Source organism: Thunnus thynnus, chromosome 20, assembly GCF_963924715.1.
Source record: "Thunnus thynnus chromosome 20, fThuThy2.1, whole genome shotgun sequence".
Lineage (NCBI taxonomy): Eukaryota > Metazoa > Chordata > Actinopteri > Scombriformes > Scombridae > Thunnus > Thunnus thynnus.
Window position 1 is genome coordinate 13,778,046 of NC_089536.1, and position 20,855 is coordinate 13,798,900.

The 20,855-nt window shown below is 38.5% G+C and overlaps 1 protein-coding gene across 1 annotated transcript in view; it reads left to right on the forward strand.

Annotated features, from left to right (window-relative positions):
• atrnl1b (attractin-like 1b) overlaps positions 1-20,855 on the forward strand; it is an 80,754-nt gene that overhangs the window by 31,754 nt on the left and 28,145 nt on the right. The window contains exons 21-25 of the mRNA XM_067575537.1: positions 7,762-7,814; positions 9,448-9,542; positions 10,279-10,357; positions 12,682-12,839; positions 16,705-16,766. Of these exons, the coding sequence (XP_067431638.1) occupies positions 7,762-7,814; positions 9,448-9,542; positions 10,279-10,357; positions 12,682-12,839; positions 16,705-16,766 (447 nt within the window). The remainder of the gene's footprint in view (positions 1-7,761; positions 7,815-9,447; positions 9,543-10,278; positions 10,358-12,681; positions 12,840-16,704; positions 16,767-20,855) is intronic.

Consider the following 20,855-nt stretch of genomic DNA (forward strand, 5'->3'; position numbering starts at 1 on the left):
GACACGGTGATGCCGCTGTATGTCTTCCACTGCCAGTCCTCTGAGGAGAGCTGTGGAAGAGGACAAAGCTCTCGTAGAGTGCGCACGAACGCCAGGTGGGGGGTCCTTCCCTGCTGCGACTTATGCCTGTGCGATAGCTTCACACAGTCAAGGGGGTCAAACGCTCTGGCCTGCTTTGTGTGCCACATAATGGAACAACACAAGCACCGGACAGAGGCGATGCAGTGTTTCTTCCAGCTCATTTCTGTGAGGAGGAGGGAAAAAACCATCCAAGGAAATAACTCTTGATCTAAAAGAGCTGGTTTAGACTTTGGGCATGAACGCAGGTTTTGGCCTCAGAATGGCTGAGTTCCCGTCATTTCTGATAATGAGACGAGATGGAAAGACTGAGAGTGCACATAAATCACTTACTCTTTTTGCCGAAGTCAAGGCTAAGAGAAGTGCTGTCTTTAAGGACAGTAGTTTGAGAGCGATTTACGTTAGTGGTTCAAAAGGGGCTTTATCCAGAGCGCATAGAACCAGGGGTAATCCCACTGCGGTGCCAAGAAGCGCACGGCAGATCGCTGTCTTTTGACTCTTTTTAAGAAATGTTTAACAAGCGGATGCAAAAACAGATGTCTCTCCGTAGCCTTCGAAATGTCTGCAGCATATGTTTTAACCGTAAATAGATCCAAATTTCTATTTACTAACAGCTTTAGGAAAATTAACACATGACATAGAGGGCATAATGTGGGATCTGTGCCCCTCTCCACACACCAGCACTGAAAAGCGTACCATTTCGCTGAGTAAGAGGCTCCCTGAATAGTGTGTACTACTTCAGGAGACAAACCTTACCTTACCCAGCACTCCTGTTCAGCGGCCAAACCCACAAATGCTGGCCTATCACTGGAAACTGTCAAGCCATATTCTTGAGCCACCAGAATAACTGCTAAATCCTCCTCCTGAATGTGTGCTAAAAGACGAGGAATCAGGGGAACCAGGGGAAAAGTGTAAAGGAGAGCTGTGGGCCACAAACAGATCCACCTCCACTCTCCCGAACCTGTCCCACAACATTTGAATGTGTGTGGGATTCAGCCTCTGCTCGATTTGAGAAGGACCTCCATGCGACATCAGATCCGGGATATAAACCACCCTGATGGAGCGCATACAACACAGCCCACCTCCACCAGAGACCAATTTATCTTGTTATAATGTGAAACATGAAACATTTAATGTTATAACAAGATAAATAGTACATTGTTATAACAAGAGCAGTTTCTTGTTATAACAATGTACTAAACTTTTCACATTATAACGTGATACTGATGTGTTTTTCTTTTTCTGGTGTGGCAGCAATACGCTTCCATATAAAATACTCAGGAATCTCATCTAATGTCCATAATACATATAAATCTGTTGCTTGCAAAGCCCCTGATGTCATCACTTATTCTACCTTCACTATACAGAAGTATGGAAGTACACAAACATCATCATCATGAAATAAATTTGATGCATGACAAATTATCAGTTTAAATGTAGTCAGATTTTAGTCAGATGTTTGCTTCCTGACTACAACTTCAACACATAGTAGTTATGATGTCCTTAATTATTTGTCTTTAAACCTCAAAGATAGTAATTTTATATGTGGTGGTGCTTATTAATTATAACTAAATAATGTACTGATAATACCTAGTGTAAACTTGCTTTGATGAGTATGTACTTTGTGAAATGACTGGTCACTATATATGATAAGTAGTGTTAAGTAAAGTAGCTAGTAGTGGTCAAGTTTTGTCAGAACTGTTCACATGTTGGACCTCTGATTTTTAAGAGATACTGTCAAGCTGACAAACATGTCTGAGCCATCATGCTCTGTATGTTAATGCATGCAGTTAGTAAGTTATTCATACTGTATCTATAACAGTAACCACATGTTTGCAATTACCCGACAACATTTCTATGTCCGTTGTACTACTCCTGCCGAATGATGGTTTATATAAACGGTGATTCATATAGTCAACTTGTCAAGCACATAGGATGTAATGCCAGTTACACTTACTGTGGTATGAGCAGTTGTTTGACAGGAGCCAAAAGAACAAGAACTTGGCAGTCGTCATGAGCAGTGACATCCAGCATGCTGGAATGGAAAAAGAATCTGTACCACCTATAAAAACTCAAAGATCATCCCTTGTTAAAAAAAAAAAGGGGGAGGTTGATGTCACAGCCGTGTATGTGAGTACAAGAAAAAAGACAGAGACGATAGAGACAAAGAAAGGAGAAGGAAGTACCCAGGAAAAGAATGAAGGATAGAGGAGAGTGAGACCTCTTCAAACCCTCAATATTTTGAGGGTAAATAAATGACACTTTGCATAAATGAGAAAATATCACATTCATTTGTGCTTCCAGATGGAATGCAGCGCAATACAATGCAGAGCAACACTCGGATAGCAGGTGGCTAACAGTTAATACGAACGACTAATTTTCTACCCTACAAAACCAGAGTGGAGCATCAGAACAGGCCAGGCACCAGCAGGCCAATCATCATCAGCCATTTAGAGGGAGGATCTGCCCATACACCTCCACAGCCAGATTTGGGAAGTTTCCTGTAGCCCATTATTGATTATCATCTTAAAATTTAGCCAGCAACATAAACATAAAGCACCAGAATATGTTGTTCATTCAGTCCCATCACAGACTGTAATTAGATTAGTGTCGTCGTTATCAATAAAGTGATAGTAAGTGTCTTTAATCTCAAAATCAAGATGCATTTTCACATTCAAACATGTTAGAGTAATCAAGTAATCAATTTTTTTTTCCAAGTGTAATCTAATTAGTGTGTATATGTACTGACTAACAGTTGGGGCAGCGTGTTTGCTGCTCACATTTTGTAATGTAATTTCTGGTATCTCATTACGTGTAATCAGTGCCTCCCCAACCTCTGTCAGCCACTCACTCACTCACACCATCCCCAGCAGTAACCCTTAAACAAAGACCTCCACACAAGGGTACTGTGTCTTTTCAACAGCGTACACAAAAGCACACACACACGCACGTGCACATTCACACACATGCATGCACCGCAGCCACCGATGCCATTAGGACCTCAGAATAATAGCTGCAGTAATGAAGTGAAGGGTGCATCAGTGCAGAATAGAATTGTTTTTGAAAACAATTGATGAGGTCCGTGCTGCGTTACAGTGATGAGTCAAACAAGAGCGGCGAGGGAAATATTTCTTATTATAATGCTCATTTAGATGCATACATTATTCAGGATTCTTCTTGCGCTGGAGGTAACGGGGTCGCTCTGAGAGCTCCACCCCGCGCGTGTGTGTGTGTGTGAAGGACGTTGCATAGGTTCACACAGTAGCACGTTTCTTCTATTTATGTGTTGTGTGTGCATGTTGCCTGTTAAATCAGTGTGTGCACTAGCGCAGACAAAGGTTCAAGTTGAGTGTAGATCAAATTAAGATACAGTGTAGGGGGATTGCCTGAAGTTCAGATGTGTGCACGCATGCATGCAGGTGTAGATTAAATTAACATACAGCAGAGGGGAGTTGCGTTATACACTTTGCGATGAACGTTTGTGTGTGTGTGCGTGTGTGTGTGTTTAGCCATCTGCAAATGCCAGGCAGCTGAAACGCCCCAGGAGTGATGTTCTGTGAGGTTCAAAAGCGTGTGGCGGCATTTGTCCTCCATCCTTTGTACCATGGTAAAAGAGCACTCTTTCCCGTCCTTGCCTGTTTAACAGTGAGAGCGGCGGAGCTGGCTCCTCCCCAGCTCAGTGTCCTGCCCCCATTAGATCATTCAGAGCACTGATGCTTGTCCTTCAGGATTTGCTGGTTAGATTAGAGTGTCCAAATCCTTTCTGATCAGGTCAATTAATATTGTTAAAGTGTGCATTTACTGTGCGTGAGAGTAACTCAAATAAAACAGCTGTTGGTAACATGAGACGTAGCAATAAATAAACAATAAAACTGTTGTAAAATGTGAAGCACATTTTCTCCACTAAACTAAATGAGAGCTGTTTTGTAAAATATAAGCTCAGGTTACAGTTTTGCAACTTTTTTGCTCAACAGTCAGAATTTTTTCTCTGGTGATACTTAAGGTGACAAAACAAGTTGGATGTGTTACCTCCATGCACGTTTTTTTTTTTTTTTTTTTTTTTTTTTGGTACCTTCGATTGCAATAATGTCTGTCTTGCAAATCCAAAATGCTGCAAAAACAACCGATGTTGAATTATTTTTAGAGGCCGAGTCATCCTCCTCCACTGTAACATCACTAACAGCCACCTCCTCCTCAGTGGCATTCGCTTCTCTCAGTTGGTCTGCTCCTCTCCTCCTTCACTCAGTCTCCTCACTGACTCCTCGACACCGCCTCTGATATTCACATTTTAACAAGTTTAATTGGTTGTCTGTAAGATAAAACAACTGTGAAACAAAGTCATAGAGATAATGGGTGCTTTATGTTTAAATTGCGCTGTCACTTTATTTGTGCAGTTCTAATCCACGTGTGTGCTATTATTAACTCCCTTTCATCAGGTAAAGTACAGCAGAGGGACTGCAATGTAGTTCAGAGTGAATTACAGACTAAAAGATTGAGATATGGAGAGGAGGGATGCATTTAAAAGGAGATAAAGAACACAACATTCCAGTGAACACTGCCATATGTTCCTCCTCATTACAGGCCTTCAGAAAGCCATGAGCCTGATAAAACACACTCACGCACACGCACCCTCAGAACAGTTGATAGCACTCTGTGGATGTTAACAAATTATTTTGCTTGGCAGTACTTAAATTAAAAGTCAAACAATTTTAGCTAATGCCAGGATATTACTGTTGTTGTGTGAAAATCGTTGTTAAACTGCAGCGGTTTGATTAAACTGCATGACCTTACAGCACCTAGGAGAACCCATTCACATCTTTGTGTTTTTACAAATGCACAGGAAAAAGTTCCATGAAAGTTACTTTAGAGATGTATAAAGCCAACTTTGAAGGTGTTGAGAACAATTTAATCTATTGAAATATCAACTGAATTAGCCATATTCCAGACCGAAGCAAATTTAAGGTGCAAAACCTTTATGAACATGAATGGAAAATCTCTTCTAGGACTACATACAGTTTGGTTAGCTTTATATAATTGGTTATAATGCAAATAAAACGTCAATATCAACACATTTTGTGCTGTCCATAATATAAGCTCAGCATCTTGTTTCATACATTGTGCAACTGTATCTAGATTTTGTTTCATAGTATTTAACTGCTAGTAGACCAGTGTCAACATTTGATCTAATGTACTTTATCACCTCATTAAAGTTATCTGATGTTCTCTGAAATCAGTACATCTTTAAAAGTACTGTAACTGCATCTCCAGTGGTTATATCCTTGAGGCAATCTGATTCATACAGTATGTGCAGCAGTGAACCAAGGTAATGTTGCGCAACTTCCCATTGTCTGTTATGCATTTGAGTTGATGTGAAGACGCCGGAGGCTTTAAAAGGAAAGAGTCCATGACAACAATGGATTAGAGGCAAATAGAACCTAGTAATTGTCCACCCAGAAGGCTTTTCACACCATGTTTAGCCCGGAGTTAGGAGCCTCATTAGTTTATAGATTAATTTGCCCTGCGCTTACTCATTTCACACTTGAAACAAACACAAGCAACGTGTTAAGTGCAGGATAATTATAGTTTTATTGCTTTTTTTAAAAATCATTTTGAATCTCTACTTCAGTTTTAGGATCTTATTTTTAATTGTTTTAGTGTCCTATTTTGTTACAGTTTTATAGTTGTTTGTTTCACTGTAATGGGATTAAAAGGATGGTCAGTTTTTGTTTTTTCCCCTCATAAAGACTGTTGGTGTAAGTCATGTACACACGTTTGATTATAATAAAAAAAATCAGAAACAAGTGTTCAAGGTTTTAATACTTGACAGAAAAAAAGTTTTGACTTTTTCTGTGTTTCAATCTTGGCGGCAGTTTTATGAAAATGCTGTGAACTTTGACAAAGCACAGAAGTACAATATTAGTAGTCCTGTAAACAACAGCTTGTAATCCTCTAACAGACTGAATAGCATCAATAGAAATAGAATTCAAATTGGAAATTCATAATTGCAAAAAAAGAAAGTACTACAGAGTAGATTGTCTTGATCATTATCTTGATCACTTGCTGCCGTACAAGGCTTCTGTTGGTCAGGCTTGGTCCATGTGGATGTTTACAACTAATAGAGCTTATCTATGATCAGCTTTGTAAAGATTTTATTGACCAAATGTGGTCAAAGTCTTGACTTTGATCTGGATTTTTTAAAAATACCTTGACAACTCATGGCTTAGCAACACAATGAAAATCCAGGATGTGTTTACTTACTAGTACTTGCATGTTTTGTGGCTCACATGCTTGCCTAAGTTGAGGTTTTGTTCCTTTGAAATCATGCAATTTTCTTTTTATTCCAGTTCATTTTAGTCAACATTTTTGAGGGTTTTGTAGTTTTTAGGTTTTGTTTTCATGCTATATTTAAAAACAATTTTGACACTGGTTAGATATTCTTTTCGTGGCCCAATGGGTACTGAACTCCAGTCAAGAACAGGGTTATTCCCAACCTTTTGGTGTTGGGAATACTAGTGGTTGGTGGTTATCTTTGATTTGGCTCAACATTTCAGTTTAGGATTATATGTACCACATAATCAAGTAAGAAATCATTTCTGGACAACTCGGTATCACGCCAAAACGTGTAATACACACGCCGGTCCACTGTGTTAGTGTCAAGTTTTGCCTTGCTTAGGTGTGAAAGGTACACAGTGTCTTTCATGCCTGTGCTGCATTAAGAGTGAAAATAATGATGTTTGGTTAGGTTTAGGGAAAGATCATGGTCCCGACTCGCAATTAGAAACGTGACACTCATGGTTGGAGGCGGAAAGCGAACAATGGTCCCCTGCAGCTAGCCACCCACCCAACCCACCTCCTCCTAATAAGGACATTTGACACGTTATGTAGACGTCATCTGAACTGCTTCACTTCTCTGGGTTATAATTACTACAGCCACTAGATGGCATCTGTCACTCAAATGGTACTTTTCACACATGGACAAGGCAAAATGTAACGCTGACACGGTATCCTCTAGTGGATCGGCTCATGTATTACACACTTTGGTGTGATACTGGGCTGTTCTAGAGGAGATCAGGCAGGCTAACTCTGTGTCTTCTTTTAAATGTCTCTTAAAAACGCACTTTTTTAGAACTGCTTTCTCTTGAATTGGTTATTCTTCTGTTTTTACTTTATTTGTTTTTACTGTGTTTTTGTAATTCATACTTCACTAGTCATTATTATTTTATTCTACTTTTATTTGTTATTTATCTGGTTTCAATTCAACAATTTCTCTTGTTTTTATGTCTTTGTGAAGCACTTTGTAACTTGTTCTTGAAAAGTGCTATATAAATAAAGTTATTGTTGTTATTATTTACATAAATTCTGTTGTTTGCTCCAAGGAATTTAAGGGAATTAATTTTGCGCATTACTTTCAGATGCCACACTCTGTGCTCTGTGATCAGGTGGTACATAAAGTTTGTTGCATGTTACTGCGTTGGTTTGATAAACAAAAGTTAAAAAAAGAAATCTAATTAACTTTAACAAACTATCAGATTATTTCCTCTTTGTCAGAAGTAAGCGACTTGATGAGGTGCCAACAGCAGGAGCTAATGCGCTGGCACTTGGCTGATAAGAGACATTCTTGCTCTCCATCTGTTAGCACTCGTCTTCATCTTGTTCTTTCCTCTTCTGTTTTCTTCACTGCAGATGTGACTCAGAAAACCGTTACCTTGGCAATCCACTCAGGGGAACCTGTTACTGTGAGTAATTCTCTACTGGACAGCTACTTGCTGGAGAGGCAGCTCGTATACACTCACACATACACAAACACACACCCTTGATTATTCTTGGCTATTCGCTCCCTGCTTTGCGTTCTCTCTCTCTCTCTCTCTCTCTACTTCTCCACTTCCACTCTTCCGCTCAGGGCAGATGGAGCATTTTAGCACTTTGGCACCAGGGGCGCTTGTTCAGTGACAGAATGGCTTGTCGTGAAAATGTCAAGTGCATCAGAAGGAGTGAGTGATTGAGCTAATGAAGGAGACAGAGGAGTAAAAATTCTCCACTTGTCTACTCATTTACTCACTCAATCACCCACCAACTCATTCATTCATTTAGAAAGTTAGCTAAATGTTAGTTTAACTTGAGTGTGAAGTAAAAGGAAAGTATATCAAGGTGAGCGATGCAAAAAGAAAAAAAAAAGAAACAAAACCTCCATTATTAAAAAAAAAAAGAGTTGACACCCAGTGCAGGTGAGCAGCAGCACATATGTGCCTGTATTCTTGTGTATACTGTACATGTTGGTGTTTGTGCTTTGCTTATTTACTTGCATGATGTGGTGTCCTTCACGGTGCCGCAGCACTTAGTGATTTGTTATCTCTCTTTCACTACTCTGCTACACACAACAGAGCTTTTGCCAAGGTTCTGTCCCTTTTTGAAATGCCATAGCCTGACACCAAGTTCAATGAGGGGAAGACAGAAACTTAAAGCCTGAAGCTTGTTTTAACCTCTGCACACTATGGGGACTTGTTCTTGAGCTTGGTTATGTATTGTAAACATGACGCTCCTCCTGACTGTCTAAAAGGCCATTGAGCATGGATTAACATGCTGCACTCATGGTGATGTTATTCAGCTACTTTACAGAGTTTATTAGTTGAGTTTTCAATTTTTTTTATCAGTGCATACATTGACACTGAAGCTATTAAACAAAAACTGAGACTAGAACTTTGATTTTACTGCTTAAAAATCACATGAACACAGTTGATACATGACAGCAAAAATAAACATCCATGCTACAAAATGGATTGAAGAAACTATCTGAAGTGTGTGTGCATACATACTGCATTGAAAATTGTGTATATGTTTCGGTATAAAATAAAAATAGGAATGATTTTAACATGTGGCAATACAAAATTAACACATAATTAAATACTTCATTAATCACTGTAGGAGAATGTTTTTGAGCTTGCTGTCAGGGTCAGGTACTCCTACTCTGCTTCATGAGAAAATTGTACACGCTGATTGCAGCCATTGATTTGATTACAGACATTTTGATTTCACTTGTCTTAATCAGTCAGGCTCTTTGCTTGGAAATTTGATTTGATCTGTATAGGGAGGCTACACCTCCCTATACAGTATATTTATGCTGTAATAGTAGGCTATAGTAGTGTAAGTAACAGCTGGCAACTCAGGAAATTATTTCTACATGCTGTATAATGTTGAGAAGACATATAATAAGCAGTGAAATACAAGGCCTTTACCAGAAGTCATTTGTTAAAAAGAAAAAGTTTAATTAGTAAATAAAATCCTTCCATAAAGTCAGTTACAATAAAACCTTGTTAAAACTGAATTTTGCATTAACACACACCTCTCTTTTCTGTCTGATTTTCTTAACAGACAATCTGCTGATCGACTACCAGTTCACCTTCAGTCTCATCCAAGAAGATGATAATCACTACACTGCCATCAACTTTATGGCCTCACCTGAGCAGGTAATTAGTTGTCAGTCGTGCAACAGAATTTGACACCTTTGAAGTTGTAATGCTGAAGATTTCAGGTGCTGTAAATTGGCACCACCTGTGGTGACTGTTTCTTACTACAGCAAACACTCCTTGAGCAGCCGCTTTGTCAGATATAGAAGAGGAGTAACAGGTGTATCTGTTTACAGCGCAGCCAAACAAACATTGTTTTAAAAAGTCAGTCAGTAACAACTGCAACTGCGACCTGGTTTTGTGGCATGCATGGCGCTAGTAGTTTTTCATGCAATAGCAGGACACAGTGACAGTAGTTAGTTACCTTTCTGAAAAATTATGTGTAGACTGTCGCCTGCAGGACTTTATCTAACAGCTCACTCACTGTTCCTTCTTGTTTGATTACTCCTTTGATAAAAATTAAAAATGATCTGCTAATGAAAAAATTTTCATGAACACTTGCAGTCAGTGCAAACCTTGGTGACAAATACATTGTATTTCCTTATAATTACAGAGGTAATAACAGATGCAGGTCATTTTAGAAAATAAACACATTGAATGGCCATTGCTAAAAACAAATTACCCCAGATTAGTCTAGACTTCCTGAATCCTTGCTGAGTTTCATAACTTTGCTATAAAATCTCAACTGTTATTATGTGTACTACTATAGTGTGGTTGTTTTTGTGTGGTATCATCGGTTTATCCTTTAACTTCTTTAAGTAATAAATTTTTGTGTTTTTATGTTCTTCATCTGAAGGCCAACAAGAACTTGGACATGTCTATTAATGCATCCAACAACTTTAACCTCAACATCACCTGGTCGGTGGGCTCAACAGGTACTTGTGCTTAAATCTTTAGTTTGAAATTATTGTGTGGTAAATGCCTCACTTTATTTGTGTTTTTCTATTTGATAGACAACTTGATGAGTGCAACACTAAGCATACAGCCCATCTGTTCATGTAATTGATATGTTGGCTCCAATCACAAGAGTGCAAATTAAATATCCAGTCCATTTGAAAGCAAGTTTCATAGTTAACCAAGTAGATGGATTTTCCAAACCCTGCTACTGTCCACAGGCCACTGGTTAATGAGTTTTCTTTCCCTCTTCTCACTGTTATAAATTCACCTATTAGTCTGTGAAAATACATATTCCCAGTTGAAACACTGTCTTCTGCATGGACTTGTCAAAAAGAGCAAAATAATTATGTGGAGAGTTTTACAGAGTGTTTTATTCCACCCCTGACAAATGGCTTAGGTCACAAATGCTATTAGTGGTTCAGGTCAAAATGTATCAGAATTGTAAAACTGAGGATCTCGAGAGTGATGTTGTTTTTGTCGATGTTAAACATTTACACAAAAATATCCATAATCATTTTTAGCACTGAAAGGTCAGCCAAGCACTTAATTAAAATCTCAAAAGATGTTTAGACCTGCCCTCCTACTGCAGAGTTTGCCACTCCCATACAAAATGACAGACACCCAATTTACCACAATCATCAATTTATACAAACAGATCAAACACAAACTCAGGCTGATAAGATGTACTATCTTTAGTTGTTATCATTTCAATTCCAAAAAAGGTGCCTGCTGGAACTTAAATCATCCCCTGCCCCTCTACTTGAATTACTACGCCATTCAGATCGATATAATATTCCATAATCACACACGTACTCTCAGTCTCAGTCAAAAAACATCAATAATATCATATAGTTTGGTTGTTAACACATTTATTTTAGTTGTCTCAGGCTTCAGAAATTTAGTTTTTAATATATAAGATTTGCTTTAGCTTTCTCTTTACTGTTTTTTTTTATTAAAGTAATCATCTAGTGACAACAGATATAACAAACAGTAACGCACCGTCTCTTGTTAGTGTGTACTGTGTCACCGTTGAGTGGATATTATAGGTCCCCTGAGGAAAGACACCCAAGGACACTGCAGTCGTCCAGTGCCACTGTTTATCTCCTGCCCTCCCCTCCTCTCAAGTCATCTGCCACTTTCTCTATCCCCACAAAACACTGACATTTTCCAACCACTAAAACACGTTAACCTCCCGCGCTCCTCTCCCGCCACCTTAACCTTTTCGGAGCACTGTCATTAATATTTGAAGTCGGGTCCCCTTTCCACCGCAAAGATACTGTGTCTCAGAAGGAACGGGAGCCTCTTCACAATCGTCAAGAGCGTGAATCGCCTTTGGGTGGGGGGAGGAGGGTGATTTCAATTAAGATAAACATGCTCACGTAGCCACACTCAAGCTGTCATTTTCAGTTCTTTTGTTTCAGAGCTGTGGGTTGGAATGTCAATGTTGGGGAGCTGCTGACATGAGGAAGAATAAAAAATGACTTGAGACATTTTAGATAAATGTTAAATACTTATTTTTCAAGCATTTCTATTGGAAATGGATTTATTGTTATTTCATGATAGACATTAAGAATAATAAATAAAACAATGCATTCTCTAAAGTTTTGGAAATTTATGAAAATCGCATCATCTTGACTTGAATTCTTGTCCATCAAATGTAACATAACTATTCACTCAAATGAAATCTAAATAGTAACAGCCGTTAAGTTTCAGCAATAGCTTTTGAGCTGTTGCAATATTCACCCAGAAATGAAACAGAAATAATAGAAAACAGAAATTCCATTTGTGAACACTGAACATAAATGGACACAAACAAGTACTTATGATAAATGCTGCTTTGTGCAGACTTGTGTTGACCTCATGTGGATACCATCCACCCTGAGAGCATAAAATGTCAAACTCTGTATTTCAAATATACCAAATGCATTAGCTGATAGTGGTGATATGGATTCAAATGATGAATATGTTCTAACATGACTCAGTCATGACCTTTGGACAGTAGCATTTTAGTCCCTCTTTCAAACTGTGCTTTTCTCCCACGTCTGTCCATTTAACAATAAAATATGGCCGGCACGTATAATTACACAATAAAGCTCCACTCTGTTTTAGGCCAACCAAAAAATAAGTTTAATGCACTGAAGACATACAAATAATTGCTTATGACAGCTTTCCTGTTGTCATAAATGGCTTGGTAAACCCATTAATGGATTCATAATAATATGTTGCAGCCATCTATGTGTGTAGGTTAGCTCTCTGAATGCCAAATGCCAATGCACTGAACGTGAACTCTTTGCCCCAACAGCTGGAACCATCTCTGGAGAGGAGGTGCCCATTGTTTCCAAAACTAACATCAAGGAATACAGAGACAGCTTCTCCTGTGAGAAGTTCACCTTCAGAAGCAACCCCAATATCACCTTTTATGTCTACGTTAGCAACTTCTCATGGCCCATCAAGATCCAGGTAAGGACTGTTCCTGTGACCTTGGATTGAGTTACTGTATTTCCTCAAATAAAAGAAAGTAGTCAATTAAAAGCTGGGTCTTTGATAATGGCGGGGGGCATGGTTGACACGAACAAACAAAGGCCAGTCACAAAAACAGGCCGGGGGAAAAAACAAGGGTGGATAAACTCCTGGTGCCTGTTATATAATGTGCATGTCAGTTAAGCATGAATAGTAGTTACCTGGATGTAACTCCAGTTCTGTGGGTACATGTGTAGCCCTCCAGCCAGCCGTCACAGAGAGGGGAGGGGGACGGAGGAGATACAATATTGTTTAAATAGAAGAAAACAAGGAGGCTTTGTACTAAAATATGATTATCAAACAGAAGGAAATAAGTAGAAAACAGAAATAAAGGCTTCTCTCTAATATAAGCCTGTTTCCAATAAAGGCCTGGTACCCTCTGCAGTTCACGTAAATAAAGGCTATTTGAGCAAATATGGTATGTTGTACTTGTTTTCAAATTGCTCATTAGATATAAAGTATGTGTGTAATCATCTAAAAACAACCCATTTACAAACAGTAGGTCTCAGTCCTACATACATAAAGCAAGCAGGAGCAGCCATCTTAGCAGACGCAGAGCTCCATCGTTGCTCAGGGTGATTTCAAGTGCACTTAATTCTAATTAAAGATTTAATGAGCGATGGTTAGCGCGCGTAGGTGCACAGCTGTTTTTTGTTAGCAGGCAAAAGCAAAGCACCATTTAACCTTTTCTAGCCCTCCCTCTGAATGGAGGGGATTGAGGCTTTGGTGTTGTGGACAACACCATGAAAAATGCCATTTGCTATTAGTTATTTTGAGTTTGCAGGAAAATAACTATTAAGCTTTTGTCAAAATATTCATGGTTTAGCCTTACACACAGTGAAATTGAAATGGGCTCAAGGCCATGTAGCACTAATGTGAGTGACGGCTAGAAAATGACAGATTGAAAGTGATGTGCAGTGAGTTCATGAAAACATTAAAAAACACCAGGTCATTATCTGTTTGAGCTGACAAACGAATATGATCTCTACACATGAAGACAAGTTGACTGTAGACTATTACTGGTTACAATTAAGTTGATTTTACTTTATTTTACATCTATTTAAATTGTTAATTTAAACAAATCTCTAACTGTGAGGAATGTATGCTTTAAATCATCAGCCTTTTACTTAGAAAAGTTCTGTTAGATATGCTTCACTGCAGTTGAATTCCATAAATAAAGTAAAACAACGATTTCATGTCAGTTTGTTTGTGGTCCAATTAAATCTGAAATGAGGGTTACATTAAGTTTTAAATATATTTGATATTTTATAAAACAAAAGTCAGAACTAATGCACAATGGTACTTGTTTTTATTCACAGATTTTGAAGGTAACACTGGTTGAAGTGGTTGCATAGCATCATCTCTGTTGAAGTGGTCACTGGTTCATTGTGCTTAGGGAAATGCATAAATTACATCTCTGTTAGAGCTACTATCTTAGTTTTCTATGACAGTAAACTGAATATCTTTGTGTTTTGGACTGTTAGTCAGACAAAACAAGCTTTCTAAATATGTCAACTTGGTCTTCAGTATTTTCTGATATTTTTTAGAGCAAATAATGAATCATTTAATTGAGAAAGTAACAGTCAGATTAATGGAAAATGAAAATTATCATTAGTTGCAGTCCTAATATCCATACTATGACTGTAAATTCACATGTTAATTAGTACTGATGTTATATATTATATAATATTCCATAATATTTTATCTTTTATAAATGAATAAAAGTCAGCTGGTGTTCTAAAGCGAAGACTTTTACGAGAAATGTGATAGATACAATTATCATTACTAATGACAACATACAATATCCTTTTTGCAAATTAGACCACTTCCAAAGTATCGATTTTTATATTTGTTCTGGCCCTCTCTCTCTCTCACATGGTAGATGAGTGGACGACGGTGGGGTAATAATATCTTTGGGGTCAGCCAATCTGTGGAGGTGGCCCGGTAATAGTTTTCTATTAGATTTCCTGGCCAACAGTCACTTATTTATTATGGACTAGCCTGAGCTGTTAAGGCAAACAGCTTCTGTAACTGGATAAGGTCTCTCTTTCCTTGCTTGCCTTTTATAATGCAGGGGTGAGAGAGTAGACCTGGCTGAGATAAAGCAGAATCTAGTTATGAGCCTTTGTATTTAACCCATAAAATAAGCATTTGAAAGTGGATAAAGATGGGCACATTTTAACACCTTATTTTGAGCTTCTGTGGCAACATCATGTGTCAGTATAATTGTTATCTAGCAGACTGTTCAATTCAATAAAAGTCCACCTGCAATAGAATAGACAGAATGTTCTTATTCCACTGATCGGCCCGGGATTGATGAATTGAAATGAAATTAACCCTCAACGTATTACTTTGACCTCTTCTTATGTGAAAGTGCAGGAGTGTTGCTGTCCAACTTATTACAAAGGCAGCAAAACATCTCTATATTGTGTGCTTTTGAGTCATGTTAGCCATGTCACTGAGCATCTCATTTCAGATCAGTGGTGCTCATTTTCTACTTAAAAAGATTGAAAAACTCAAAGGAGGCCAAGGTTTGTGAGGGTGTTGAAGTTGTCAATAAGTCTTGTGAAGGCTTTGCCTGGCCATTAGGGATGGGGGAATGGGGAATAGCCTAATCTGTGATAGACTGAATCTTGACTGATAGACTTTTTACCAAAATAAATACCTTTTGAATTTGTGCCTCATCAGCATTCAAAGCAACAAACACGATGCAAATCATCAACCTCTAAAAGCACAATTTGTGCCCCATTGCCTAACCCTACGTGCTATCATCCAGGGGCTCAATCCTGCTGCAGATGACATTGTGTCTGTGTATCTAAATGCTTTCAGGGCACAATGTCTTCAAAGCGTCTACAGTAGATAATGATGTGGCCTGTCTGATATATTTTAGCTGCCAGGAGTGTGTGTGTGTAATCCCTCTTTTTAATGAAGGCAAAACATATTTCTGACCCATTATTCATTGGCCATGTTGCCTTTTAGACATATACAGTACCAGTCAAAAGTTTGGACACACCTTCCCATTCCCTCGAATTAGAAAGTCTGTCCAAACTTTTGACTGGTCATGTAGAGATACAATATCTGTATGAAATTCACCTCAACAGCAGATTGGTTGGCGTGTTGTCCGTTAGCTTGATTGAAGACTGACTTTTTGAATTGAAGCACAATGAAAGTGTCCTGTTTTATCTGCATTTAAAAAAAAATATTGAATTGTATTTATTGTTTTTTATCTTCGCAACTGGAGCAGCAGGAAGGAAACCATTAAAAATCTAAATAAACCAAATCATTTTTTTAATCTGCGGTTTTGGGTTTATATAGAAGAGCCTGTCTTTAGTTTAGGATACACTTTTATCCAGATATGTTTTCAGAAAGCAATTTTTCAAAATCTTTCTACCCTTTTTCTATCTTGTTTCACTGCATTCAAAGAGACATTTTTCACAAGCAGGAGCTCTCACAGCCTGCAAGAGAATCTTGTCAGTGACCTTTTAGCGGGTCCATTCTGCTCTTAATGCGGACTTGACCTATCAACACCATATCACGTTAACCCCTTCGCGATGTCACAGATCAACCGGGAAAGCTCAGCTAGAGTACACTAACGGTTCTCGAGGGCCAGACTGAGTGTTTTGACCCTTGAAATTAAATTATTGTTAAGTTTACAGATGAATTTTGACCAACAGAATGCTGCAAAAGCCTCATCTAGATTTGAACAACAGATTTCCTTTTTGAAAAGAATGCGTGTTTTCATATCATGTAGTTACACTGACTGTTGTCCTAAGTCATTTCTTGTTTCTTTCTTTTTCTCAAATAGATTGCCTTTTCCCAACACAACAGTATCATGGACCTTGTCCAGTTCTTTGTGACATTTTTCAGGTAAGGAAAATATTCAAATACACCCACTCAGTCATTTGTTTTAGCAGTTGTAAGTGTTCAGCAGTCAAGGAGCATTATCCAGATTTCGACCCACCACCTTTTCAAGTTCCACTTTACCTCCAGGGCTTATTGACTTACTTGAACTTGTTGGCCCAGTTATGTTAACAGAGTACATGTGCGGTAAATGCTTCTTGTGTCTTCAAGGCAGCAATTTCCTTTTTCAAGTGGCAAATGGACTGACGGTAACCATTTAAATAGGGGTATATTGCTCTGCAAGTGCCATCAAAAGAGAAGGCGTGGGCGATCAAGATATGAGGGCTCTTAATGATTTTTCAGAAAGCTGCAGTGAAAGTCTTTCCTCAATGAAATGTTTGAAATGAATGGAGTTGTCTCAAAAGCACAGCAAAGTCTGCATAAATTAACAGCCAATGAGTATAATAACATTTCTTCCAGCCTGTAAGTTTGTTTTAATCATTAGGTCAGTGTCTATGACGGGGACAGTCATTTTCATACATACTGTGATAGACGCTGACATAAACCTTCGTGCAGCTTCTGTGTGTGTTCATTTCAGTTGAAGGTATGCTGCCTGAAGTAGCTGACAGAGTAACACATTATCTGTGTAGCTGTCAGGGTGGGAATAGAAGACAGCTATTGCCCAAGGCACCTGCCCATCACTGCCCAGTCCACAATAACTTTCCTGAAAAACTGTCACACAATCGGTTATCGTCTTCCTCCATCCGATCAAATTACAGTTGAACAGCCAAATTCAGGGATTCTTGGGAGGAAAGGCAAGAGAGAGGCGAGGCTTATTTTATTTGAAATACCTGTGACTGCCGCTTGCATCATTTGTAACCATTTTGAATAGGGTCATAAAACAGACATGGAGAAAAAAAGAAAAAACTGGACAAAACAAGCTAAAGTTTTAGTCTTTTCGAAATAAGAAGTGAGTGAGTTTCCACCTGTGCAGGGGAAAGTCATGGTGAGACAGATTTCTAACGATCTACAGTACATCCTCTACATCTGAACAGCATATTTATTGAAATGCTTTTCATTCTGTACAATCATTTAAGCAAACACATCCATAACATTTGCATTCATAGTTAATTATGACATCTATGAAATATGTTAAGCATATTTCAATCAGCAATGCACTTCTTTTGAATGTTGAATTGCATTTAAATTTAAAAGGTAGTTGAATTCTCATACCGGTTGGTGCATTTTGAATCCAACAAAATTGAATTTTTTTTAAGCCTCTGTTTTTTACATCACTATGCAGGTTATACTAATTCTCTCAAGTCTTTGTTTGCATTCTTGTTGTCCAGTTCTCCCTGACCCATAAACTCAGCAAAAAGGCTGTTATAGAGTCTCAAGCAGTGGTGTGTGTGTGTGGGAGGTTTGGAGGGGTGAACCTGCAGGAAACATAATCAGCCTGATGACAAAATGTCAAATCGCCCCACAGGGTTTCTAGCCCTCCTTTTATGAGATGGAGAGTGAGGAAATGACGGCATGACTGGGAGCAAGCTCTATTTTCTCCTACTGTTTCTCTGTTTATTCAAATATTGTTCACCTTTTTCACTACAAACCTTTTAGACAATTTCCTTTCTCCCTCATCTTATGATTTCATGACTTCATAGACAATATTTACCACCACAATGCTGCCTGAGTTGAAATCTAGTTAGAGTCTGATTGTTTTATGCATTTTGAATAGATGCTGAAGAAATTCTCTAATAGGATGCTCCACTATACTAGCAGTGGCACCTCTGGGTCTGATTGATACTAATTAAAAAAATCATCCTCATTCGAGTCACATGTATTTGTGTGTGTGTATATATATATAATATATATATATATGTGTGTGTGTATGTGTGTGTTTGCGTGCAGAATTACATGTCCACATTAGCGTCAGTATGTGTTTACACCATATATGTGCAAGCAATAGACTTTTTAAGAAAAAAGCATCTGTGTAATACCAACTTAATTCATAAAACAGCTATTTTAAAGATGCTATTTGCAAAACTACTCCAGTCATCTCTTGAGGCCTCATAGACTTCAGCATTCAGAAAAGTCTTTAAAAAGTGGGTATAGATCTTATTGATTGTTTTCCCTCGTGGTAACTGTAGCCTTGAGGTTACAGAAATGAGCATGTAAGTAAAAGAGAGTAAAGCTGAGTTCAGTGTAAGATCAAACAACAGAGTTGAGAAAAAGTCCAAAGCATTTACATTACACGTTGTGTTTCATTATCTAACTATAGAGGCAGGGGTCTGTCTGTCCTTCTCTTTTCTCGACAACTGTTCATCCGATAGACTTCACACTTGGCGGGTGTATAGCTGAAGACCCGAGGAAGTACAGTGTCAAGTGTGAAGTTGTTTGGGTGAGCAGTTCTCGAGAAAGCTGCAAGCAGCCATATTGGAACCCAATCAGTCGGCTCATTCTGAACAGGTATGCTTTAAATGGGCACTGCACTATTCACTATCTAAAGGGAGAAATAGTTTGGCTTTATACAATGAAAAACACATGGTGATAATAATGTAAAATGGGATAAAGACATAGTTCAATAGTGAGACGGGAAATTTATTATAATGTGGGACAGCTTCCTGTCATTTTTTTTAAGGTTAATGTGCGCTGCTTGGGTGAGTGAAATTTCACACCTACCTGTACTGTTACTAGATCTACAAATCAACCAATCCCATATCCATAACTACTTGTGGAAAACTACAGAGCAGCTCCTTGTGTTAAGAAATGTATTTTTGTTCTTCAGTATTGGCAGTGAGAACATGAATGATTGCAGAACTCCTTTTTATTAACAGCAGAAGCAGAAGGAACAGCAAAGGGGATTTAAGCTTCTTTACTGTCTAAAATACAGATGATGAAAGCCAAACATCTGTCTGGGGATTTTTGTCACTTCTGCTACATGAAAAAAATCTCATTCAAGCCTTCACAACTCCCCTCTCCATCCACCATTATCTTCAAAGGTGTCTAAGATGGTGCAAGTACTTCTAAAAGAATGAAAGGGATCCCAGCTTGCTTACCTCCTAAAATAAATTCCACATGCGATTACAAGATGTTTGAAGTACAGAGTTTTCCATTACTCATCACTTAAATCCCACTTTTCTTCCTTTTTTCCTCTTTGCTTCCACCGTACTTTCAATGTTACGTTCCTCACAGGCAGGCAATATCACTTTCTTCAGAGATCCCCGCCAATGGATTTGGCAGGTGTGCCAAAGCAAATAGAAAGCATACTCAAGTTTAAATATCAAACGTCACCGTGATGGCTGCTGTGTAAACGAGTTTCAATTGAACTCCTGCCACTGCACCAACAATCTCTTCCTTACTGAAGATTTCAAGCAATATATCACCACGCTACGGCATAGTGGCAATGTGAATATGCCTCAGAAACAAAGAGTTCCAAAAACAATGAGACAACAACTAATAGAAGAAGCAACTTCACTTGAAACTAACAGGGCTACGGTTAGCAGTGAGTCACTCACAGTGGAATATACAAAAATATCAGCAAAGTAATGAATGAGAAATTTGTTTGTCTTAATGCAACAAGCTGGACACTCAAGCAAACTGTATCACTGAGGCTGAAGAGAAAGTATCCACCATGGAAGACAAAGTGACAAATCTAGAACAACTCAAAGAATCCCAAATACAGATACAAGTACTAACTGAGCTTGCAGATAATATGGAGAACAGGAACAGATGAGACAATATACACATCACCAACCTTAAGTAGGGTATAGAAGGAAGACAACCCATGCAATTCTTTGAAGCTTGGCTCCCAAGGGTCCTTGGTCTGGAGATGGAGAAAGGCCACATAAAGATCGACAGAGCCCATAGAAGCCTGGCACCAAGGGAGCAACGAAATCGTCCGTCATAATTAAACTCCATAACTCAAGAGACAAACTGAAAATAATGGACGCAATCAAGGTTAAATGAAGTCTTCACTAAAAGGGGCAATCTTTCTTTATACAGCAAGATCTCTCTGCAGCTGTGAGGAAGAAATTCTGTGAATTCAACAGAGTGCGCCAACAACTCGTCAGCAAGAACATCCAGTTCTAGATGAGATACACGGCTGCTCTATCAGTG